The following is a 27,373-nucleotide window of genomic DNA, read 5'->3' on the forward strand; positions in this document are numbered from 1 at the left end:
AAGATTAGAACACACAAATCTGAATTTTTAATGAGCTCTTGCAGAAGAAAAGTTTAAGTGATGAGATTGGGAGACAGTACATTCAGAGTGCCCATTTTAGCAAGAACTGCTATTTTTATATATGTGTATATATACATAAAATCTTTTTGTGAGCTACAGCAGCATGAAGATGTTCATATGAGATAAAATATGCTGTGTCTCTAGTCTCATAGTGCTTTTTGGAAGAAGGCAGAGCCAGGTATGGATGCCAAAAAGAAAAATAAGTGTGTGTAGTTATATGAAAATCCATAAGGAAAAAATTCTATAGCTTTAATGACTTTCATAGGCATTGAAGGTGATAATTTTATGTCCTGAAGAACAAAGATTTTTTGGTTCAAACAAGTACAGACCATGTTGTTTGACATACACATTTCATAACATTCAAAGCTTACCTTTTACTTCATGGTTTTAATAACCATTGTGGCAAACTCTACAGTGCTAGCTTAGGCTTTTAGCATTGCTGGCAGTTTTGCCTTACTTGTGATGCCCATGTTTGGACCTTATGAAATTACTAAAAGTGATCTTAAAAATCAACTTTCAGCTGTAAAATTCACTTAAGAGTGAGACCTCAGGCACAGACTTGTGTTTATGTCACAAAGAGTGTAAGAGAAGAGTTATTCTGAAGCCAAAGTGAGTGAAGTCAGCTCATGAGAACTCTTTCAAACCACAGAAATTTAATGTTTGAGAGGTTGATTGAATCCTGCCCTCACTCAGCCCTTACACAGTTCTCATCTCTTCCCAGCACTTTGCAAACCTTGACAAAATGATCCTGACAAACATCTCCACACATGCACACATATCCTCTGGTGAGACAGGGAAATTCTAACTTTTTCACAGAAACACGGTAAGTTGTTTGCTGAAATTGTCCCTCAAGCTGAGAATTGAATAGAAATCCCTTTGTGTCCTCCACAGCCTCTCTTATCCTGGATGCTATGCATTCAGTAGGACTGAGCAGCTCATTTTTTGTAAGTCAAGGTATTTTCTCCTCCTTCAACACAGTTATAATTTCACAGAAGTTCTGCTCTGTTGTGGCTGCTGTTGTTATTGAGTCCTGTTCTATACAACTGCTCCACATTCAGAGTCAAAACTGCCAAGGTGTTGCTCTCACATCAGCCTTACACCTTTTCCTACTGGCACAGCTATACTTTGAACTCATTATTCTACTAATCTATTTACTATTAACAGTATGTCACATTCAAGGCAGCTGATAGGAAAGATTTAAAGGAGGTACATGGTGGCAATGATGTAGACTTGTCTTAACATCTAGATAAAATTTTTTTCAGTGCAAGTCAGCCAGAATCAAGTGAAAAGATACATGAAGAATAGTCAGGGAAAGGCCTGTAAACAAAAGGTGATGAGATGGTATTGAACGGGGATTAATGAGTCCAGATTCCTTGGGTAAGGCTGGCATTGCAGAATAAAAAAGTGGAGATTTTTTTTTTTGTTCATTTTTGTTCTGGAGATAAATACTTCACTCTCTGAAGTACTGCACAAAATATAACTGAAGATATGTCAACACAATGCACTTCACTGCTTTGCAGAGATATGCTGATTTAGCTCTGAATGCGTTTTCTAGTTCCTGGCAGCATTACAGTTGTGTGTTTTGCTATTTATTGTAAAGCCGCTGCCCAGTAGCCAGGGTGGAATATCACTCTGCAGTTACATCAACTAAGCAAAAAAACCCCAGTGCGTTCAAGCTGGTTTGAGAGCATTCACTTGGCACTGCAGATTCTACTTGAAGGAATTTGCAGAAATTTTGTTTGCAGAAAATGAAAGAAAAACAGGTGAGGTATGAAGGGAGCACAAAGATATTTATTGAGTATAAGGAAATGATCACGTATTTAGATGCCTACCCTTTGTAGGCATTGTGACAGAATGGAAGTGGAAGGAGGTGTTTAAGGAAGATATTAAGACTAGTTTGGGGCATATAATGGGGATAAAGGAATGTAATGCATAAGGGAAACATGGAAGAAACCGTAAGATCCCTTTTGGAGGGGAAAAAAAGTAGAAAGCATTTTCACAGCAAAGATGACCTCTGATTTAATGATAAAAAGGTAGACAATACACTCTGTAAATGAGATAACTAAGGAGAGAAGCCAGTAGGCAGACATTTGAATCAACTATAAGCTGAAACTGTTAGAAAAATTGATCTTTGGAACAGCGATATGAAGGCGTCTCTGTTGACATATGGGGAAAAAATGGAGTAAAATTCCAACAGCATGAGAGATGATACTTGAAATATGATAAATTGGTTTTGTAAAATAATCATTATCACTACTGAATATGCCTCATAAATTGTGCTAGTCAGCTGCTCTGTGTATATTTTTTAGGTAATGCCATATAGGTGTTCTTGATATGACTGGAATAGCAAAAGGAACTTCATAAAATTAAACTTCCAAAATATGTTTTGGTTGGTTAGTGGCTTTGACACAAAGTCAGCAGAGAAGGAATCGTCTTCATTTTTGCTGGCTAAAGACCCACTTTAGATTTAAGCAGAAAAAATCCTCAGTGAATGGGGGGGATAAAAAACCTTCAACACAAATTAATATTCTGCCTGTATTTAGGAATTTTTAGTGTTTGAATTTTTGTGGACTAGCTAATGCTTGTTTTTCTGTGATAGAGCATTTTGCTGGTGTAATGTGTTGCCATTTTTACATGAATGACTGACAACTATTCTTTGTTTGTACTAGTAGCTGAAAGCCAGGTAAGCAAAGCCTATGGAAGAGTAAATAGATTCTTGTTAACAACCTGCCTGGAGAAAGAATAATCTCCTTTTGCAAACTGGACTGTGTATCATGCAGGCAAGGAGAAGGCTGAAACATCTTCATATGGATCTTCATTAAAAAAAAAAAATCCAATGTAAGCTACATTGAATTCTTTGCAATAGCTGGAAAGATCATTGATTTCTTTTTTTCCCCCACTAACTTCGGGACACGAATGGATTTTTTTTGTTGTTGTTACAAACAAACAATGAAATTTCTATTACAGAGAGGCAGCCAGTTGATGCAAGTGGAAAACATTGACATTGGGTCAGAAATTTTGACTTCCGTCTTTCATTTCTGCTCCAAAACTGCTTCTGATATTTTCTCAGTATTACAATGTAGTCTGGGAATCTGCAGATAGCTGATTTTTCTAAGACCTCTTTGGTCATTCTTATGTTCATGTATATTTGCCTATTTTCTAATGCAGATGTTCATTGATTTTCATGTGGAAAGAGATCCCTAGTGCATTTGCATATATAACTAAGCACAAAGCTATATATAGGCATGGGGAAGGCTGAAGACTGGATATAATGGACAGTTTCATTCTGTGCTACATAGCACTTTATTTTTAGTGTCCTTATTGAATAATATTAAGATATGCATCAATACATGACTTGGCAGAAGTGTCTGTGCCTCAGCAAGGAGGAGTTTTCCTAGCTTCACTGCAGGAGCAAATACAGACGCATCCTTGTAGGAGTAAGATTCCTTACCTGTACAATTTCTTTCCATTTATAGCATGTCTGACTGAAGCCTTCTTGAAATCATTATTATCACCTATGAAATGAGCTAGGTGTTTTGCAAGAATGAATTGGCTTAGTAGTTGAATAGCAGTTATAATTGGCTCCTGTGTTTACTGGAGACCTGGCCTCCAATCTTCTCACTGATACATTCATTGTGTCTTTAACTGGTCTTTCTGTTCAGACTCAGTTCCTGCTCCCCTTCGCATATACACACCCTGAATTCAGTTGAAAGGAAGAAATTTCTTGTTACTTAATCACTTCTTTTTGTTCAAATTAAACAAAACAAAAGTGCATACTGACAAAAGAATTAGAGAGACAATACACTGTATTAGTTTCATTCTTTGACAAGCTTAGTGTAATTGCCAAAATAGGTTACAGTAGGTACAACTTACAGTGTAATGGAAAACACCAGACTGATAGCCCTTAGAAATCTGTCTGAGAAAGAGTTGCATTCTGTATACACCAACCCTTAGTGCCTCCCATAGACTGACTGCTTCAGCTAGTTCAACTAGCCTTCCTGATCATCTTTCCTTCTCATATGTCTAGCTAGGCTTGATAAGTGACACACAAACCCTCTCAAAAAAGTGTAAGATTAACAAACTTGAAGTGTATGCTGCTCTTTCTCTCTTAGGTACAAAAGGTAGGCAACAAACCTTAACTATGTTTTCCCCACTTCAAATATTTAAGTTCCTGCAGGAAGAAGTGGCATTCTTTTTGAGGTGGATTTAATGGAAGTTGCTGGAACAGATGCCACTTTATATATAGCTCAGGTACCATGTAAGCTTTCTGTCTATGGCTTTGTATGATACTCAGGTGTGAGTGTGGGGAAGTCTTCAGTAATGCAGATAGTGGAAGCTTTAAAGAAGTGAGCGAGTGCTTGCCATCAGTGAGAACCAGATGAGATAATTTCTGGGATCTTCTGAATAAGCCTTTGGGCACCAAATGGCTTTCTTTCACTATCTAGCTTATAATGAAGAGAAGTTCAGCCTCTTTTTATCTATCGAGTCTCTGAAGAGAGTCACTCTGACTAGATGAAAAGCAAATACTGCTAGCAAAAATGTGAATACATACTGATGGGAAGGTACAGTTCAGCTGGAGTTCTTACTCTTTGCATCTCTAGTAGACACTGAGACAGTATAAAATTTTCTTGGAGGAGGTCAATGATCTTCCATTAAGTAATGCCACATAAAGTCACCAATCTTTTATTAGCACCCAAAAGAAAAAGAAGTAAGGAAATAGAGGCAGCAGCTTAAGTAGTGCCCTTGGTTAAGCCAGTAAAACTGGAAGATGATTCTGGCTTGCTGTTTGCCAAAGCCAGATTGTAAGGGAAACCCCAGACCAAACACTTCATCCTGTGTATCCAGCCAAAAGCGTAGACCACTAGGCTGTTTCCTCTGGACAAGGAAAGACTTCTCTTTAATTTCAGAATGCAAATTATTTTGTCAGAGCTATTTAACCTGAAAATAAAAATGTTTGTGATATGAATTCTTCCCCTGGATACTAGAGTACTGTGTTATCACAGGAGCGTTACTATTATGTGCACTGGAAATGTGACATGGGCATTGTTCCCATTTTCTTTTAGAATCTTTTTGGTGTACTGCTTTACTTCACACTCTGCCTGATACAGTAGTACCTCTGCATTGCTTAGTGTGGTCTAACAGTTGATTTATTTCAAGTTTCTTTATCACAACAGAATGACAGTCCGGGACACTGATATTTTAGTTACTGCTTTTTACAATAGTGCATGTTTACTGTAGCCTCTGTCTATGAATTAATGAGATTAGGCACTCAAGCAAAGCTTTCAGTTGCTGCAAGTTATGTTCAACTGATGGTAAGTGAAATATTTAAAAATAGAAGTTTTCCAGAGGTGATAATCGCTGAACAGCAGCACTCACTTTGAAGTTCAGTGCCTGATGTGTATTTCTGAATGATATTTTAGAAACCATCAATGACAGCTTGAAATCTATCACATTAACAATTAAAGACATCTCAGTGAGTAAACCACTGTCAAATCTGCTAATGTTTGGTTCACCTGTTGCAAAATAATGAGAACAACTTGATGACATATCTAATAATCTGTGACAAGTTTGATTATATAAAAACCTCATCACTGTGAACAGTTTATTTCTCAGTTTGCAAATGCATCATTCTTGACTTCTTAGAAAAATGCATTTTTTGTAGGAATTAGTTAAACCTAGGGATTTGTTAGAAACAGAACTGAATAATTTGTATAATATGTTTGCAAGACATCCTGACTTATGTTATATTCCACAAAATTTCTTAAACCTTTAAGGACAACAGACAGCTTCATTTCCCTCAAAAGACTCTGTAAAACAACAGACTTCCTTATCGTGAGACTTTACACTGACAACGCACCACAAACTGTGGACACTTAAGGATGGGGACGGGGCGGCTGTCAGTGTTTGGCTCACTGTCTTAGGAACACTAGTCTAAGTTATTGCAGGAACGCTAGTCTAAGTTATTGCAATGTTTTTTGTCACCCATTCCTGTCCATTTTAGAGACTGCGCTATGACTAGTGCTCTAGCAGAGGGTCATGCCCCAGAAGAGCAGGTGCATTGAATTCTTCATGCTCCATTCCTCTTTTCCTTTCTTTAACTTGGTAGAGACAAACAAACTTAAACACAGTGATTTACTCTTGGACAAAGAAACTAGAGAGAGTAAGGATCTTTACAAATATATGAGGAGAAGAGTGAAATTAAACAAGAAAACTGAAAGTTAGTTGTTCATTAATGAAGGAGAAAACTTATTATTTAAAAATGTAATTTCTTTTTTTAGGAATGCCTATTGCTGTAAAACCCTGTGAATGTCTATATAAATATGAGGTGTAATGAAGTAGACTGACTGCGAAAGCCAAGGAAGATCTGTGCTTTCCTTGGAAGTGTCATATGACAGAACAAAGAAATAACTGTCTTCCTGTGCAAACTTCACCTTGACTTACAACTGCATGTTTAATTCCAGACATCTCATAACTGGAGCTAGAAAGTGATGCTAGAAGTAGGCAGGAAAAAAGCTCAACAGTACTAAATTTAAAAAAAAAATTAAAAAAACTGGTAGAAATTATTTGAGGAGGAGGTAAATACATATTTGAGTAGGATTAGTCACTGAAAGGTCTTGTGTAAATGGAACAGAATGGGTTATAACTAACGTTAATTTTATTCAGTTGAAGAAAAGGCAACTTCTTGACTAACAGAAAAGATCTGACAAAGATTCACTGGGCATGGAAAATTTCCAAAGGCAAATGAAGGAAGCTGTTGATTCTAATTTTTCAAAGGATGGTATGAAAAATATTGTAAAACAAGTTGTAAGAAATAACTTTTTCTAAAAAAGTTATCAGCTGGGAGATTTAGTGGCTCTATACTTAATATATATTAATAAATCAATGACTCTTCATCATATTAATTCTGCTTTTTTCTTGTTTTAATATAGTGTACATGAAAAGTCCTCATTACCTTTTGATTTTGTTTGTAGCTTACACGTCAAAAAATGAAAGTGAACCAATCCAACCAGGTTGGATAGAACTGAATCTAAAAAGAGATTATCAAGGATTTATTTATTTTTCTGACTGTTTATTACCTGATTCAGACACATTTCTGTGGTAGAAAACCAGCAGTGGTCATCTGTAATGCATTGCAGATAAAACTACAATACTTGTTATTGCTAGGAGGCCTGCCAATGTGTTCTTTCCCATGGAGTGTGACAGTACTAATTTGGCAGGGGGACAAAGGAAGTGCAGAGGGTGAACAAATAGCTGAGAAGAGTGGTATATGGCACTCCACCTTACCTACAAGCTTTGTATTTCCTGTTGCTCTGTGAATTGTATATGAATATATAAATAAATATAAATACGAGGTGTAATGAAGTAGACTGACTGTGAAAGCCAAGGAAGATCTGTGCTTTCCTTGGAAGTGTCATATGACAGAACAAGGAAATAACATCTTGTATGCTTAAACTTACAGATGTCTGTGAAAGTAATGGACAATTCAGAAGAATTCTCCAAGTCCTTGTGTTCCCTGTAGTACTTGAATCAAATGCTATGGGAAAGTAATTTACTTGCTATAAAAAAAACTTTTAACAAAACTTTTAATGGATGCCACTGAAGTTTCTGGTTCAAAGCCTGTAAAACTTTTGCATTTGCCTGAGGTAGGTCATTTTAATTAAAAACATTAGTTTAAAGGTTCGATATATTGCACCAGCTCCTAAGGGGAAAGGGATCAACTTTTATAAATTGTTCTTAAATTTTGTCCCCAATTTACTGAGGCCAAAACATTTTGGCTGCAATGGGAAGAAGGAAGATGTTTTTCTAGTTAGGTATCTAGCTACTTGGCTATGTCTCAGAGCACCTAGCTATGTACCCAAATACCTACACAGGAACATGCATTTAGCTAGCAGATGTGTTGAAGCTTTTTTAGAAACATGGAAAAGTCTCTGATTCCTTGGGGATATTTTGTGCTTCTCTAAGCTGGTTTGTGATTTGATCCTTGTGTTTTTTCATGTTCTTTTAGTTGCATTGTAATTGTAAGGTGTTCTGCCACATAATGTTCTCTAATGATGCCTTCTTTGGCTTTTGTTTAGTTGTGAAATGATGCCCTGGCCTAAATGGTGAACACTAGCAATCACAAAGGAATAGCTGAGGCTGAATAAGTGCTCTCTCTTACGCTCATTAGATAGAGAAGTATGTCCCAGACATACAGATGTTAACTAATAACTCTCGGTACATAAGGGAAGTGAGTGATTGCTGTACTACTTGTTCTTGTAATGATGGTGTGTGTGCATTTTGTAAGATACCTGCCCAAGAATAATTTTCAGTGATACTTTTGTTAAAGAGCTTTTTTCTTTTGTGCCTGTGATTCGTCCATTTCAGTGCCTGAGTTACTCAGAGAATGTGCATTATACTGTTCAGCTTCCCTAAGTTTCACATTTAGGTTAAGATAGCTTTCTGCCTTGTTTTGTGTAATATAATGGTTTCCATTACATGTACTTAAAAGCTTCTGTTTTTTAAAGGTGGTATTGTTTGGTGAGCTGCTCAAACACCTTAAGGTACAGACATAGGTATTTTTACTCTTTTCTCTCTGTGATCTTGTGAGAGAAAGCTGGGATGAAATCTTCATTAAAATAAAACTAAAATTCTGATTAGGAATCTGTTCTTACACTGTATTGGGTAGGTTTATATCTGATGGAAATACTAATCTGTTAAGTAACTCATAAACATTGTTGGTCTAAGGAGTAGAACTGTTAAAACTTCCTGAAAACTAAGTTACCAGCAATATAGTTTGCCTTATAAGAATATTGTGAAATAGAGGGACATGTCAAATGAAATACTTGCATGACATTCACAGAAATGTGAGTGGATAAAATAGGAACATTTTTCCATTAATGAAAAATATAATAAGTATATCTCAGATTTTATTATTTAGTACCTTTTAATGCAAAAATTAATGTGATTTTTTTTTCAGTTTAGTCAATCCCCTTCTGGTTCTTCCTAGTGCAGCTTTCCTGCACACAGGCTTTCCAGATGCTCATAGCTTTCCTGTGTGAAAGAGAAGGGTTCCTTTCAAAGTTTTTCCAATTCTCTCTCTCCTAATCAACTTCACAGGTCTATGCTTCCATATTATATAGATAAAGTGCCTCTTGAGGAATAATAATCTTTAATCAGGGGAAGCTTCAAGCAGTTAAAGAGGTTAAGAAGCTTAATTTATGCCATCAGTTGAAATTTCAGATGTCACAGGAATTTCAGATTCATTTTTTTCTTTCATATTTTGGTTAGAGAAGGTCAGAAATTTTAGGGCAAAAAATATTTTGAGAAAACAATTTCTTCTAAACATTCAAATTTTAAAATGTTGAAAAGAAGTTTTGAAATGTGTAAAACAGGTATTTATGTTAGTAAAATGTAATTTTTTTGGCTCAAAATTACTTTTGTTTTAGAAATGTTCATATCTGATAAGAAATACTAAAAATGTTCAAAGGTATCAAGTGAGGCTTTTCTTTTTGGCTAAGCACTGTTAAAATATTTTTGGGAAGGAAGGGATTTTCATTTTGCCAAGATTTTTCATTGATGACTTAGCTCAATGGGGGCTGGAATAAAAATTCCAAAGGTTTTTGAGTAGTGTAGTACTTCTTCCCACCTACTTACATTTCACTTCTGACCTTCTCATACTCTTTGTTTGAAATAACAGCTTTCTCCACCGTTAAAATTACTGATTTTTTTTTTTAATAGCCCAAAAGTGTTGTTTTGAAAATAATAATCCTGTGTTCAGAAGCTCATCCTTTTCTTCCCGGAAAAGCTAACAATGTTAATCTTAATGGATAATCTGAGCACTGAGTTTCAATGGGTATTTAATTGTTAAATCAATTTATCTTGCTCTCTCTAAAAAGATGTACTTATTTTCATGAGGCTTTCATGGCTATCTGATAAGACAAATGGAAAAGACTCTCACATGCTTCAGACAGGAGTACTTTTCCAGTTTGTAGCATTAGATGAGTTGTTTCTCTTTGTTTCTTACTGTCTGTGGTGCTAGTGGTTTTATCACATGTAGTAGTTTTTATTTCTTCCTCTGAAACTGAATGTTCCAGTTATATGACGGTCATTCACGCAAGCCATTTTTAAGGCTTTAATACATATTCAAAGAAAACCTCTCACTCAGCCCCCCTTTCTGTTTAGATACTTTTGCAGAGGAACAATTGTGTGGATGAGAATAAAGAACAAATGGTTCCTTGAATCCATTTTCTGACACATGCATCTGAAACCTGTTTTACAGAGGTTAAAGCAACTATGCTATGACTTTCCAGTCTATAGCCAAGCCATTGAGGAAATAGCTTTTTTTTCTGTGCAGTTGCCTCATATTTGCGAAATACCTCCATGGGCAAAAGGCAGATGGATCTGAAATGTTTTCTTTTTCATCTCTATTTCATAATGTCACAACGTATAGCACTTCTAAGATCTAGGATACACAGTGTCGAACATCTTTGGCAAGATGCTGAACTACTTTACAAGCATCTCCCTTGACTTTGTCAGGAATCAGAGCTTGTCAGTACTTGAGAGAATGAAGCTCTTCTGTAGTGTTAAAAGACCTTCTTTGATATGAACTCAGTGACTCAAATACAGGAAAGAAAGAGTGTGTGATGGTTTAGACCCTTTGTTTTAGCCCTTCGTTTCTCATTTGAGGAGGGGCTAGTGAGTTCCAACTGTAATGATGAGGATTTCTGTTTGAGTTCAACTGTAGTAAGTCCACATCACTCAACCCACTAAACTGCCCTCCCATATCAGCTCTGGTATCAGGGGTACTTTGAGAAGCTCTGTATCTTCTTAATAATATCAGTGACATCCTGAACTCTAAACATTGTACACCAGTTGCAGAATAATGCTCATTAGTAGCTTTTAGAGTATTAATAGCTCTTGCTTGTTAATATATTAAACTTTTAAAATTATTTTGTCTATTTAAGTGATTTTGCCTATTACAAGTTCTTGCTTTTATGCAGCTAGGAAGCAGGGTTTGTGGTTTTGAAATATTCGGACTGTGGCTGTGTTGCTCACTACCAAGATTTCCATGCATGAAGCTAGCATTAGTATGTACTGAAAGATAAATATCAGATAGTTGTAGAACAAAAGTCATTTGAGAAAGATCATAAAACCTCTGTCAATAAGGTAAACAAGTGCATTAGAAGCTAGTAGTTCCAAGGGACTTAGGCAGGATGAAACAAAGACAAAATTATTCTAGCAGAAGCCAAAGACTGCTGTGCAAGCTGCTGCCTCTGTTAGCTGTGCTCTGTGTCCACAGGTAAGGATTTGATTCCACCCTTAATGTGCATTGTGTTTTCAAAATGTCACAAGGTTTTGAGAACAGACCCTGGCTGTTACATTTCCGATAATCCTAAGATTTCTGTAAAACACCCGCTGTTGCGGGGTGTTGAGTAGCTTAGTGGAAATACCTAAACTCTCATTAATGATTGGATGCTAGCAGTGCTTTCTTGTTTCATCTCTTTCAAAAAATCTTGTCATTTACAGCTATAACTTTAACAAATTCTCAATTTCTGTGTAAATGGGTGCCTTAGGAGCAAAACTAAGAAAAAGAATGCTTTATGTTTTCTTCTTCCTACCTGAATGAATACAAATGAAACTCTATAATGAAAATATCTCAGATTTTGCTCAGTTATATCAGAGCGAACCCTGTGTAATTGAATTAACTTTGTTGCATGCAGTTGAAAGGAATACAGTTTTTGGTCCCAGATACTCTCTCACAGATCATGTGAATTCAATGTTAACCTTGCAAGGGGAAGAGAAGCATTGTACTTTTCCACTGAGAGAACCACAAGACATTTTGAAAGCCTTTTCTAATCAAGTTGACTAATATTATTAGCAAACCTATTTTCATCTGCCAGTCATTTCTTGTGTTTCATTTAAATTTTAAGCTCATTGAAACAGCAGATGTTTTTGTTTTCTGTTGTGTGAGGTATGCAGCACAGTGGGTCTTGCTCCATGGCAAGAACTTTGGCAGTATTATGTTACTAATGTAAGAGAAATAAGTACAATGCTTATGTATTATGATTATAAAATAATAATTATTTATTTTATCATACTACCATCTATGAAATGAGACATATCTATTCCCTGTCAGTTTTCAGTGTCATGTTTATCTAGTGCCTTCTCCAGGCACACAGTTTGATATATAAAAAGCATTTTTGGGGCTCCTATTGGTCTTCCATATTAGAAAGATAAAGACATGTTTGTACTTTAACAGTATAAGGCCATAGATGTCCTGGAGGGGGGATTAAAAAAGGAAAAAGCTTTACTGTAATTTGTGGGAAAGCAAGTTAAAACAAATTACCTTTGGTCCCGATATACACCTTTTTTTTTTCTTTTTTTTTTTTTTTCTGTCTATTTCCAGTAAAAGCTTTTCTGGTGTGTTCATTGAGGGAAATGCTGAGCTTTAAAAATGTACATGTAGTGGTTTCTATAGCTTAGAGACTGAGTGCTTTCAGAGTAAGCAAGATTAATACCTTTTTTTTCCCTACCCTTTTCAATCTCTTTTCCCACTTTTCTTCCTTTTTTTTTGAAGGTCTTTGAAATAAAATGAATAATCAGATATTTCTTAGTCTTATTTAAATGCATTTATATTAATCATTTAAGGGCATAATGCACTTTGGGAGAAACATAATACAGATATGTAACTATAACCATCAGCTGCTGTTTGCTGCTATGAATCTGTGTTAGAGAGTAATGTTGTTTGCTTTTCTTGTTGAGTACCAAAGCATCTTCTGCAATTCTCATCTTTAAGATTATGAACAAACTGAGTTATTCCCTTTCCATCTGCAGAGTTTGAGACAAGCCTTCTCACAAAAGAGAAGGAAGAGCTGTAGACTAATATTTCTCAGCTGTAGTGGCGTAACTGTAACACACTCTTCTTAAGGAGGTCACAGTAATTCAGTAGGACCACTTTCAGGCTGCCTTACAAATACAGTCTGCACATGTTGGTCAACTAGCAGACCAAGATAAAAGAGGTCGAATTTACATATATGGGCAGAAACATGAAACTGGTGGCTCTAACACTATTTCATCTATTGGAGAAAGACCAGAAACTTCAAATATTTGCAAGAGACTAAATTTCAACAGTTTCTTACGCTTCAGTAGCATGATTTTGTGAAGCACTCAGCCAAGCTGTGGAAGGAGAAGGGAGCAAAGTACAGTTTTGATTATTCATATCATGGTAAGTCCGACCCTGTACATCAACAACTTGTGATAACAAGTTAATTACATATGCTAATTTAATTTGTATGCACAGTCCTGGGTTTTTAAAAGCATCCAGCAGATGTTCTGCTATTACAAGTGTCAGCTGCCCTCAGGATAGTTAAGCTGCTTGTTTGGGGATTGGCTGGCTCATAAGAGCTGATCCCAGCATAGATAACAAAATTTTGTGCCTTCCTCTTCAGTCTGATTAAATATCCCCCATGAAGAGATAGCAGATGAAGTTTCTTTTAGTTTGGGGAGAATCTATACTGCATCAAAAAAAAAGAGAAAAGGCATTGTACAAACTGGGAGAATTGCTTTAGAATCAGTAGCACTACTAGAGCTGAGAGCACCAGCTAGAGTAGTGTGATTGCTGGGTGTCTGCCAGGGAGACACAAGTAGCTCCAGCTGAGGTTCAGCCATGGTGCAGAATCTGGCTCTTCACCTCATGATTTAGCACTCTGCAGCATGTCAGTGTGCAGGCTCTTCGTTCTGTGGCCTGAGCGGTATGCTAGAATCGCTACCTTTGGTGTTCCCTAACACCAGTGTACCTCTCTCCAGAGGCAACGCTTTCCAAAATTTCAAAAGAAAGCAAAAAGGTAGCTTCTTATTCCAATCTATTCTATTCCATTTTTCTCTGCCCTCACCTTCAGGCAGGATCTGTGGGCCTTGCAGAGTTAACAGCCCTGGTATGTACTCTGCCTTTCAGCAAAGTTAATTTAGTGTTTGACCTTAATTCCTAATAGCTCTGGCAGTGGTTGGAAAGACAGAAGTAATGTTAATAGAGCTTTGTCAATTAAAACATCAAGGTCTGTCCTAATATATCCAGAAACACACGGTGGCCTGTGTAAGAGAAATTTAATTTTGTTTCTGGTTTCAATTACCCCTAAAGCCAAGGGCTCCTGGGCATTTTGGTACATGAACTGCAAGCTCCTTTATCACCTCCTCAGAAGCCTCAAAAGAATTAAGGCCCTTCTGCAATTATTAGTCCCCAAGCCAAATTTATGTAGTAGAACAGGAACGTGCATTTTAGGCTGAAGATTATTTTACATTGATTAGGAAAATGGTGACCTAGATCCCTTCAAATCTGTACATCAAAATAATAGGATTAACACACTTTCCTCTATCATATCAACCTCTGACACATCCCCGTGGGTTTCTGTTGAAATACTCATCTGCTGGGACGGGGAGGGGGACTATTAGCATCCAACTATTTTGTTGTCCCAACATCTTGTTTCTGAACTCCTGTTGGGTCTTTATTGTATCATCTGAAAATTCTTGCAAGGATCTGAGCTCTGTGAATCGGCCCTGGAGCCACCACTGAGAGGCCAAGGTGCATTGGGAAATTGCATAGTTCTTTTCCATGGATGAAACTCATAGATTTCATTCAAGGTCTTTCTCCTTCCCTGGAACTTGTGTGTGTATGCATGCATAATTTGTTCTATTTCAAAGAATTTCTGTGTAGCGCCCACCTTGGTATGTCACTGTGGCAGGCAAGGCAAATGGAATTGCTTGGTAGAAAGTGGTTAGAAGTAGGACCTATTGCTCCTGCCTCATTCAGGTCTCTAGGTCTGCATCTAGGTGAGTTGTAGAGCTCCCTGTGTCAGAGCTTGAAGAGGTGCAGCTATGCTGGGAAACCTGTCAGGTTGCATTGCAGCTGCCTCATGGCCTCAGGATTGGGCTGCTTTCAAGTTGAAACAAGGAGAGGTTGCCCAAAGATCTTGTTATGGCAGGATGATGGGAGGTGGGTAGGGTGCGTGAGGAGTTTTGCCATCTCCTTTGGAACAGGCAGAGCTGAAGAGTTCCAAAATATAAATATTAAATGTAAATGTAATAGTTTAACAATAACTTATGTTGTTGTGGACCATAACTGCCCTTTTATTTGCTGGCTTTCATTGTATTGTCATTCACAACTCAACCTTTCTATTCATGCCTATGGGCATATCCTCCGAAGCTGAGTAAATTGTAACTGATTTTGGTATTTTCACTAGCTCCCACATAGCCTCTAATAGTAGGGTAATTGACACTCTAATGCTCATCATTTTTGTAATGTACTTATATGAAGATTTTAAAAGGAAAACAATAAATAATTGAGCACATATAGTCAGATTATGTAGCAAATTGGTTAAATCTTCCTGAGCTGACATGTGAGCTTATGCCTTGTGCAGAGCTGTAACAAGCAGACTTCCAGTTGATCCCACTGTTGTACTGGGTGACATAGCGTCATGTGGGAGTGGGAGCTGGCCAGGTGTAAAGTTAGCTGCACCTCTTCCTTGCATGCTGCTGTCTACAGAAACTGGCATAACTTAATCATGTTAGCCTAGCAGGACAGGCAGCTTTGCTACAGACACTTAATTAAAGATAATTTCCTAATCAGCCAGCCTTGGGAATACAGGGCACAGCTGCTGTTTGAAAAGGAGATACCTTCAAAGATAAGTTACAGAAATGCATTAGAAGCTTTTTTAGACTTGGATTTGTTTGGTAATAACTTTATATTTTCTTCTGTTGTTCACGCTATTTTATTTTTAAAAAGCATTAATTTAAAAATGTTTCCTCTATGGTAATATACTTGCAGACTGTTGTTTTTAAGCTGATTCAATAATTCAGTGTTTGGTGTTCGTCATGGGTGGTTTGCACAATATGGACATGGAAACATGCTTCTGGTATGATCTTTCAGACATGTAATAACTTGCGCCAAAGTTCAGAGCATTCTGTGGTTTGTGAACTCAGCATTCAGATAAATAATGCAACTCGTAAGAGCTAGGACAATTATTTTTCTAGATTTGCAAAAATATTAGTGGAACTCTTTGACAAATTCTGTTTGTCAGACTAATTGACTTACAACTCTGCTAAATCTGGACTATGAAGCTGGACAGTTTTGTTAGATATTTGGCATGTTCAAATAAGATTTTTTTTTTTTCCCAGGAAACTAATTTCTTTTCAGCTGCTTTCCTTTCCCCAGATTTTTCCAAGGGTGAGATATAGTTCAACTAAAAAATCACTTCACTTGATACTCTGTGATTAGTTTTTTTGTGTTGTTTACTTAAATGCTATTGAAAAAGTGTTACCGTCAACCTTTTCTACTGGAAGAGACAATTGTTGATCTCTGGTTATTGCATTTTAACTCATCCTTGGCTACTCTGAGTGACAGAGACATTGTTTTCCAAAGACAAAATGCGTTATGGTGGTTTTCTACTCAATCATTTTTTTAGCCTTTCAGGGCCAAAGAGTGAAACTTCACATATATATATATATATATATATACCTTCACTGTTTCATAATATTTTTTAATTTCTGTACAAGGTATAGAAGGTGCTAGCACGATTAGTCTGAGATATTGCAGAATAGATCAGTAAGCTGCAAAACTAAACTTGCAAATTATGTCTGTTAAAACCATTTACCTGAATAGTTGTTTTTGAACTTATATTTGCAGTCCCAGTGAGGGATGCTACTCTTTCTTCTTTGGGATGTAAAGCAGTTAGGTCTCTTTCTTGGACAATGTTAGGCAGCTATAAATGCCACTACAAACTATAGCCAAACTGATCATGGATATCACCACCAGTTATCCATTTTCAGGTGCAGTTTGATAAACTGCCACGATGACTGAGAAGTCAAATGCACAACAACCTCTGACTCTGATGCTCTGTAGTTTCTTTGGTGAAAGGTTAATCCATCTTCCCGTGATGCCTGATCAGTGCTTCTGAGGAAGTGCTAAGAGGATGTTTGACCAGTGGCACCAGAGTATTTTGAGGGCTGATCTCTTTTGTGATGACGGAACATCTGCAGTCTCCTGAAACCATCCCACATTGCCAGAAGGGAGAGTGCTCTGATCATGCTATGTGAGAGACTGACATAGAGCACGCTGGGCTACATTTGTGCTAAACGGAGGCTACCTCAAAGAAGAGTCCCCTCAATGCCTCCTGTGTTTTGCCTCAGGATCAGACCAGAAGGAAGGGATTAGGAGCTGGGATCTTAGGTTAATACGGGAAAACTATTGAGGAACCACAGGATCTGGTGGGGAATAAAAGAGGCTTGTAAATGTCTGCTGTGAGGAGAAATATGTCTGTTTTGTGATACAAGTTCACAATGATTAGATATAACTATACACAAGGTTTTCCCCGATTATTCAAGTTGTTCAGACAAGTAGGAGATATGTAGGTGTACTTGAAAAAGCGGGGTTTGAGAGTTTCACTTGTTCATTTGGCTTGCGATGTTCACCTGGAGACCAGACTGCTGTGGTGCTCTTTGTATGAACCTTCTTGGGCTCGGGATGACCTGAACACAGTGAAAGAGGAAGTGTTTCACTTAAGGAGAAGTCTGGGAGAAGGCATTGCATGAGAGAGATGTTTTCTAAGACAGTACTAGGGAGAAATGCTGGAAGTTTTTGAGAGCATGGCAGATGGTTACACTAGTTTTTTTTCCTTAGTATACACTAGGACAACAACTGCTTTGTAATGTGGAGGTAGCTACATGTACTATGAGGAGAGGTGTGTGATTATGGATACTAGAAATGGTCCAGCCTTGCCACCGTGGGCAAGTTTACCCATGGTAATTTGTTAGTTTGGTAATTTTAGCCCTCAGAGCTCTATGTTGACATGTCTGCACTATCTTTTGTACCTAAGCTTATCTGCTGCTAGTACCAAAGTGTCTTTACACTCTATTAGCTTTAGGGGGATTACATGCCTAACAAGCTATGAAAAGTAGTTTTGGACCCAAGGACAAACTGTTTGGCTTGCTGTCTCTTTTCTCTGACAGTACTGGTCCTGCTGCCCCATACATATTAGCTGATAAAGTAACAGCAATGGCCTTGTTTAGTAGTCCTGAGGGTGCTGGGGTGCAGGGCATAGGGAGAGAAGCGAAGATCTCTTCCTTTCTGCCTTGTTGAAGTCACCAAGCCCCAGGAGAATTGCTCCAGGTAGGTAGCCTCACCTGGCCCATCACTTCTTGGTGACATGCTTGCCTAAATGTTTTTGAGGTTCCAAACTCGAACAAAATGAATGAACACTGTGAACATATTAGAACACACTTCTGAACACAAAGCTTCCTTTTTCTAGTGTGAGGCCCTACTGAGTAGAGCTTCAGGGCAGGGAAAAGCAGTACCTTTGACCGTTGAGGTGTTGCTGGCTGCCTTAAGGTTTTCAGTTAACATCCAAGAGGTAGGTTTTAGTATTGCGGATGGGAAAGAGCTGCTGGCGGGGTTGCTCTGTGAAGTCCTTTGAAGCTGGAACCTTTCCGTGTCCTCAGCTTGTCAGACCTCATCTGGCAGAATCTCTGCCAATCTGGAGCAGCTCTGCAGGAAGTTTTCCCTTGCATTCAGGAAGGAGCTTGCCTGAAGTCTTGGTGTGTATAGTATCTACAGGCTTGATCTGTTGTTACTCTCATTTGCATATGAATTTGTGGGCAATGTTATAGAGGAGCTGCTGAGTATTTCAAGTGCTAACAGATTTGCAGTGTTCAATTGGTTAAATTGAACTATATAATCAAATAGCCTATTGATTAAATGATCAGGTTTGTTTTTTTTTTTTTTAATAATCTAAAGCATGTAAATCCAAGCAGGCTGGGCAACATGAATTTTCAAAGTGAGCATGCTTTGGAAATACAATTCATGTGACTGATGCTGGTATCCCTTTTTGTTTGCATCACAAATATTGCAGTGAAAAACTTGCTGCTGGGAAACTTGGAAATAATGATTCCAGAGGCTATGTTACAGAGTACTCATAACAGGCAAGTTTGGTATTTGTAAATGTGAACATTTGCTTTGGGAAATCTGATTCCAGCTGTAATCCAATATGCATGTTTCATTCTTACAGATAGGAGAGAGGCAATCCAATTAGCCAATAGCAGTATACCATGTGATATATGAACCCATCTGAAACCATTTGAATCTAAATACCCACAGCAACTGCTCAGGGACTAATAAGGAATTATCTTTGACTACACTCAACAAATCATTTTGAATTATGAATATAGAACCACCTGAATCTGCTCATGAACAGGAAGACTTAAATTGAACTCAATGCATTATTTAATACAAGGAACTCACGCAACATTTGTAAACAGTGGTGTGTCCTAAGCAGTATCTCCTGCATCTTTTGTAGCAGTATGTAGAGGTATTCATTAACAAACAGCACATAGTAATCGGGACTCTAAATTTAAAGATCATCTTGAACTAGAGGAAGTAGTACAGCAGGTTTAAATTTCTACCTTAGCTGGGGCAACTTCAAAAGTCTTGAAATAAATGCAACAGGAACAAGTGTTTCTATAAACTCTGTAGTTCCTGGAGAGAACAGCCTGAAAGGTTTTGGAATTTATATCAGTGAAATAGGAGGTTCTTGTTTACTGCTGCAAAAGAAATTCATAGGTATTAAAGGAGAAACATCCATGTCCAAAACACCTGAATGTTTTTATCTAGATAAAAAAGACAACTTCCAAAACTTGTGTTTTGCTCTCCTTTTCTATACTAGTTCCTTTTGTATGTTATTTTTGAAAATGTATATTAGTATTGGTCAATGACCTTCCTCAATGGACACATTCAGTTCCCAGAGGTACACATGCTGCAAATAGCTCATGCCTGTGCAGTTCTGCCAATGCCTCCTAACCTTGACAATAAGACTTAAGTGGACTGGAAGGGAGGCTGTCAAGGGATTCTTGCCAAATAGCTACCAGCTGCAGTCTACTGAATGCATCTTGTACGAGTGCCCTGAGCATACTTGGAGTTAATTTTTCCTCTCAACATCATGCTTTTATATGGAAGACCTGAGACAAAGGTATTATAAATCTCTATTCATGAAATGAATTTTGAAGATCTGTGTTTAAATGTAGTCATGATTAGCTTTTTTCACTCTGTGTTTTGTTTTTTTCTTTTGTTAAAATTTTTTAACAAGTTTAGCCAATGTCAAGGGAATGACAGAAAACTGATGCTGACCATACTGTCTCTGGAGATGTGGAAGTTAAACCTGTCCTATACCTCACTGCAAAATGGCAGTTCAAGGAGCAATGAAGTCTTTTCATCAGATAAATATTTTAGAGGCAGACTCCAGTAGAAGCCTGGGCTGAAGTAGTAGGAACTCTTATAGATGAGAAGGACTCATGTCTCAGAAGATCTTCAAGATCGGATCTTTCTGGATGCTGTTGAATTGTAGCTGATTTAGAGTATTATTATCGCTCTCTCAGTAGGCAGCTAGCTCTGTATCTGTCTGATTTCCTTAACTCACCTCTCAGCCAAAGTAAAGAATGTGGATTGAAGGTTGCAGTGTGGATAGGAGACTGCTACAGTCCCGCACCAGCAATCACACAGAATCACGTGCACTACTTACTACTACACTACTACTTTGAGCAATCTTATTGCCACAAACTGAGGATGACCTGATTTCCTCTACCTTCAGTGAGGGGTGTCAGGAGACCTATAATGAATCTTTTAGTGACCAGGACACTCACTGAAAATGTTTGTTCAGAAGTAGTCATTCAAATGCGATCTGCTGTCAGTCACAGCTTTTGCTGTGCTACTTGTTTAACTGTGTAACCCTTCCTGTTTTCTGAGGCTGAGACAGAGAGATGGATTTGCACTCTGTATCATTGTAACCTTTTGTTAAAGCAATGCCATGATTAAGAGAACAGATTTCTTCATCTGTTGTACACAAATATCCTGTAACTTCAGAGGAGAGCTACAGGAATGGCAAGGGTGTTTTTGACACCCCTAGCCCACCAAAATATAGTGAGATTATCAGTGGATTACTTGTCCAGAATGTCACATCCTAAAACAATTAGTAAAGTGAAATTGTTTGACTAATTAAAGCCACAGGCGTGAGGAAGCCACCATTGCTTCCTCAACATTTGTCAACCAAGGATCATAAAAGTTGTATGAGGATGACATTTTGTTCATTTGTGATGCTGTATTTTTATATACAGCTTTTTAAGATTTATAGTTTACCTTTAAAAACAATAAATTAATCTCACTACAACCACATTGTTCAAACTTACATTCATATATTGATGTTTATCAACATTGATTTTATAACAGCCATAGTTAGAAAAGACAGTTTATTTAACAACTATACATTTTCTGTATGTATGTTCCTCAAAAGTTGTATATGAGCAGAGGACTTTACAGCATGTGTTTGTAATATATCATCATCAGGTTAATATGCTTAGGTTCTTTTTGTGTGTGTGTGTGGCTATCCTGAATCTTCTCAGAAGAGTTGTTAAACACCTGTGAAGATTTTAAATTCTTAAAACAGAGTATTTCAGGGGAAAAAAAGAAAAATATTTTTATAGGCATTGCATGACACTTGCTGGATTACTATACACTTTTTTTTTTAAAGGAAAAGTGAGAGTACAACTATGGCATGATGGAAAATAGAGGTGTTTTTTCAGAAATGCAGACCGTTGAAAAGCATGAACTGGCATTTAAATGGAAAGCCATTAATGAACAGAGGTCTTTGCTTCAGATCAGGCCTTGGACAGGAAAAGTGTGAGTCTGGAATTGTGATACATTTTTATCAGAGTACAATACTCTTATGACCAAGTTCTTCAGTTATTCCACATATGGAGGGTTTAATGTTAAATACCAGATTTACTTATTTGAGGATATTTGACTTTACGCAGGATTTTGACTTAGCAGACTGATACAGCAATGCACTGAAATCACAATACAAATACAAATGACACTTAGCAGACTAGAGCAATTGACTTTACAGATGAATCACAATACAAACATGATTCTCATTACTAGTCTCTTATGATGTGCTCACTGTCACAATGCTGGGCATCCCCAGTTGCTCGGAAGGAATGTGGACTAAAGCCAGCTCAAGCCTTTCTCTCTTCAAACTTCTTTGTTAATTGCTCAGCTTTGGTACTGTGTTGGGTTGAGCCACATATGCATGCCCCTGTGCTGATCTAGCTAACTCAGGAAGACATTGGCACTCTTTTACTTCAGTTTTGATTAACTGTTTGAGAACACGCATTCACATGACCAGTTGATCCACACAACCGATATAGCCATTTATCTAAAACAAAGGCTGCCCATTGGTCCCTTTTGTATTAAGTTCAGCTTTTTTTGCAACAGTGATGGTCAGTGGATTGCGACTGAATTGGGTGGGAAAATGTCTGTATAATAATGCCTCATATGTTTTCAGATGCAGACAGAGGAGTATTTTTACATGCATCTAGCTATGGAAAATTTGGGAAAATAGCCCAAATATATATATATATATTTTTTTTTTTTTTCCTGGTGAAGATGTTTCGTAGTGAAACATGTTACTGTATCTTCTGCAGAGAAGAGTTCATTGCCACAGTGGTATTTTTCTTATATGTGAATCTCCAGTTTAAAATCTTTTGACCTTTCTAAAGTCAATCACAAAGCTCCTGTTGGGGTCACTGGAGGAAGATCTTACTCTTAGCACTAAGATACAAAGCTATAGGACGTTCATCTAAGCAATACATTCTCCTGGAAGTACCTATTCCATTGGAGTCTAATGTTCACTAATATAGAAACTTCAGTATAATTTAATTTAGTCTCTTAGAGATTTTATTCTGTTGACAAAAACATTTTTCATATATATTTGAAAAATTGTACTGTTGCAGACAGAGCTGAACTTCATTCACGTGAACTTCATTTTGTCTGTTTGCCTGCAAATAGGTATAAATAGTAAAACAATTGAATAGACTTGGGGCTCATTAGGTCTTCATTATAAAGACATTTTTTTATCAGATCTCATGTAATTTTGTTATCGTAGAATTAATACACTCATAATAGAAAACGTTGTACGTTTCAGCTTCAATAAGTAAAGGAGCCTGTTACATTTCAGTAAGTGAAACATAAATGCCACAGGTCAAATGAAACAATGTTTTTCATGCTGTTGGCTTATTTTAGATAATCCCTACAAACATTGCCGTGCATAAGGTGCGACTGTGCTTTCGGACTGATGCATACATATGTCTTCAAACTCCTCTTTCTCTCCAAAGCAGAAAAGTGATGTCTAAAAGTCTCACAATATTTATAGCTAGGGTTTGTCAGTGGAATTATGTTTGCTTTCCTGTGGTATGAGTATCTAGTCCCAAAGTAGGAGAGCATTGTCCAGTGCTGCCCTTCTAGCAGCTGTCACCATGAAACGCTTAGGAATAATCATTTACTGATGTGTGGAGTGAAGTGATGAGGCTTGAGGCTGTGGAGGTGGTCTTGGAATTCCTCTGTGAACAGCCATTGAAACTCGTGTTCCTCGGAGCTGCTCTCTTCTTACGGCTGCCGTGGGTGTTGTCTCCATCATTAGTGTCGAACACCACTGTCATGCTGGACTCCATTCTGGACACAGCGTATAGGCTACTTTGCCGGGTGGGATGAAACCTGGCTGCCTTGAGCTCCAGCTCATCATAGCTGGACACCTCAATGAAGGGGCACCAGCGGAAGGCTCGCTTGAAGCCAGCTCGGAACCTGGGAAGAAGGATGCTTGGTGAAAGCCTGTGCTTGCGACAGCCGGCCACAGGCCTTCATCTGAAAACATATACCGTGCTGGCAGGACACTGGCTTGGCTAATTATCTTGCCCCTAATCCTGTTTGTGGTGAAGTTAGTGGGAGTTTGCTTGACTGAAATCTGAGTAGGGTAAAAAAGACAGTGGTAACAGCTCATTTCTGTTTCTGATTTTCTATATACCTTCCCTGCATTTTAACATTAGTATTTTCCTGATACTCAATGTCCCTTCCTTTGCCACTGCCTAAATAAACAAACACCAGCTTTCATAGGACTATCTTCACAGAAATCATTTTGATTTGACTCATGATGAAATCTGCACCTATATTTTCATCTTCTCTCAGCAAGAACCTTTGTAGCATTCTTTTCTCTAAAATACTATCCCAGCTTCCAAATTCCAATATCCCTTCTGTGTTTCCCTCTCTAAAGGAGATGCTTAAATGGGAATGATGTAATGACTAATAATTGTTCATGTAAAATATTTGGAATATAATTTGGAATAATTAAAGAAGATCCTAGAAAGTTAAACACTGAATGTTAATGATGTATAAACAGGAATTTTCAGGCTTTAACACATTCGTGCATGCAATATTCATACAGGGTTACTTTTCATTCCAATTCAGAGACAGAGATTTACTATAAAGACTATTATTACTTTTTGTGTGCATACATTTCCAGAAGTTAAATATATTAGTAAAACAATTTGCTAGATATTTATGTGTAACCTGAAAAGGAACACCTTTTCACCTAGACCTAAAACTTATCAGACTTTGTCACTTGTCTTGCTTCTCTTGCTTTTGCTTCAATAATCAGCTGTGTTATTGTGTCTGTAAGCTTTTTGGAGCAATGGTTCAGCTGCCACAGTGATGACTACAGCTAAAAATTTAGATTAAGTTTTCAGTGAAAGTTGACTGATCTCACAAAAATAACTTTCCTCCTCAATTTTTTGTTTGCCACAGAGCTGTTACATGATGACAAATGAGCATGTAGCTTGCTATTCAGCATACCGCTGTTTAGATGCAGTCCATGTTGTGAAAAATACAGGCAGAACCTCTGATGGAAATGGATTTAGTGAAGGAAGCTGAAAAACCTAAACACCTTTAGACTGCATTACTTTTTCTCTTGCCTTTTATCCTCTTTCTCATTCAAGGCATGGTTTTTCTTCATCTTGAAATAATGCTCTCTTTATCTAGATATGTAAGTAATATCCTAATTAGTCTGGAAGATGAAGCAGGGGATAGGTGGTGTAACTCTGTCTGATACTAGATCCAGCAGAGATAACAATACTGGATGAATCTGACTCCCAGCAACAGGCTGTATTTTCCTACTGCATGAAAAGGAAGCAGATGTTCTAGCTTCTTGATTATAATCTTAATTATAAGAAAACTTTCACCAGTATTTCATTCTTGCATTAAATTCTGAACAAAGTGGCCTTTAGTGTGTCTCAAAATTATGACATTTTTGTTGATTTGTATTCTTTAATTCAGATGTTTAATTTTGCAATGTAGGAGTGTCAACATAAGCTACATCAGAGATACTAATTTTTTATGAATAACGTCTTTTGTAACTGTGCCATAAAAAGTTTCTGAAGAAAATGGCATGTTTTAGAGGGCTTATGGTGGTAATTGAGAAAATATGAGGCCTGATTCTTCCTCGCCTTTGATTTTGCAGGCACTGGGCACCCAGTGAAATCTAGTTTCAGTTGAAACTAATGGAAAATTTGCCATTTGATTTAGGATTTCATTCTAGCATACTAAAACTTTGCCTCTTCTTTGAACAGTTGTAAATGATCAAAAGGAGCAGAAGGCTGTATGAAATCAGGCATTATCTTGACATTTTAAAAGACTATGAATGTTAAGCATCATAAGCTATCCTCATCAAGGAGGCAGACACCAGTGTTTTTACACCAATAAAATCTCAGCAGGATTTGGTCACTTCATTTTCAGTTAGACTCCTTTTGACAGCTATTGCATGATCGCTACTGGGGTTTTATAAATATTTAACAAAATTGGTATAAAGTTTGTCAGCAATTAAAGACACTGGCTGCTCATTCAAAAGGTATTTCAAATAACATTTAAGATTACTTATTCAGTACTGATTCATACTGACTGAGTTTGTGAATTAATTCAGTGTTCTTCATGGTCTTTATCCAGTAATACTAGAAGAAATACTGAAAAATAGGATGGCCAGGATGATGTTTGTTTAGATCCTGGTTCTACAAGCTGAAATGAAAAACATGAGTTCGTTCTGCAATCCAGTAGTCTCAAACTGCCAAGTATCTGTAAAATCTCACCAAACGCAACAAGTGCAGTGCCTTTGAGATTCAGTGTAATGCGTTGCTATCAAACAGTACTGAATTTACTATTGAGTAATGAGAATATAAATATTTATTTTATTAGCCTGTTACAGACCTCAGAGCTCAGTAGAAATCTAATGGTGAGGTAGAAAATACACAGTAAATCACATTTTATATTATATTCCAGCACTGCAAAACAAATTTGTGGCTACAATTAGTTACTGATTGTACTATATGTCACTAATGACTGTCTTTACTACTTTATTTTAATGTTTTGCAAGCCAAAAAATATTAAACTGCTATAGATTTTAAATTTTGCATATGGAAATGGAAGGGCTGCTTTCTGAATACTGAATTTTGCTCTCAAATTTTAAGTAGACCAAAGAGTTTACTGGAAGTACGCAATTGTTTTTTTGGGATTCATTTCAAGTACAAACCTAAAGGAAGTTTTTTGTTTTGTTTTATTTTTCTTTCCCACTAACTGAAAACTATTCAAGTGAAAATTCTTAGTCTTTTTTCCCGTTTAACCATTTATATTCTCATTGCGGCTATGCATACCAACTCTTTCATAACCAGCTCTTACCTCTTATTAAGACAGCAGTAGATAATGGGATTGTACATTGTAGAGCTCATGGCAAGCCAAAAGCTGGCCAAATAGATTTGCTGAATGTATTTCCACCGATTTAATTGTTGATAGATCCCAGTAACTATGAAGTAAATGTGGTAGGGCAGCCAGCAGATGGCAAATGTCAGCACAACCACAATCATCATTTTTACCACCTGAAAGAAGGAAGTAATAATGCTATTTTATAATAGACATTAGCCTTTTTTATTTGGACTAGCATTTCAACATCCATTAATAGTTCTCTTGCATTTGATTATTAAAGTTAGTCAAAGCAAAGATGAATATGCCTTTATATAACTTTCCTTTTAATCTGACTTTCCTAAATTTCTATTTCTGTTTTGTTGGGTGTCATGTTGTGTCCCGTCTGTCCCGTCCCGTCGTCCCCCCCCACCCCTTGGCTGGAGATCCTCCTTTTCCTAAGGAAAATAACATGAAAATCTTCTCTAACTTCATTTGTATTGATTCTTCCAATAAATGCATTTGCTTACTTATATTTGGCTATCTAAAATATTACTTTTTTCTGTACACCTAATCATGGAATAAGGTTACAAGGTGTTTTATTTGGACACCTCATTTTGGCCTTTATTGACCCTGGTGTCTTTTTCTGTTGTGGTCTGCAATTATATTCCTTGTCCCCAATTATTAGATGTGGTTTGAGCAAACACTGTGTTGTAGGAAATGAGCAACTGCAGTATCCTGTTT

The 27,373-nt window shown here is 37.2% G+C and overlaps 1 protein-coding gene across 1 annotated transcript in view; it reads right to left on the reverse strand.

The window, feature by feature from the left end:
• Positions 1-23,397: 23,397 nt before the first annotated feature.
• The window catches only part of TACR3 (tachykinin receptor 3), a 37,899-nt gene continuing 33,923 nt past the window's right edge, over positions 23,398-27,373 (reverse strand). Inside the window, exons 4-5 of the mRNA XM_009474677.2 lie at positions 26,630-26,826; positions 23,398-23,713 (exon numbers count right to left, since the gene is read on the reverse strand). Of these exons, the coding sequence (XP_009472952.1) occupies positions 23,398-23,713; positions 26,630-26,826 (513 nt within the window). The remainder of the gene's footprint in view (positions 23,714-26,629; positions 26,827-27,373) is intronic.

This window comes from Nipponia nippon, unplaced genomic scaffold (assembly GCF_047370975.1).
Source record: "Nipponia nippon isolate SJK-2023a ecotype South Korea unplaced genomic scaffold, ASM4737097v1 scaffold_6, whole genome shotgun sequence".
Lineage (NCBI taxonomy): Eukaryota > Metazoa > Chordata > Aves > Pelecaniformes > Threskiornithidae > Nipponia > Nipponia nippon.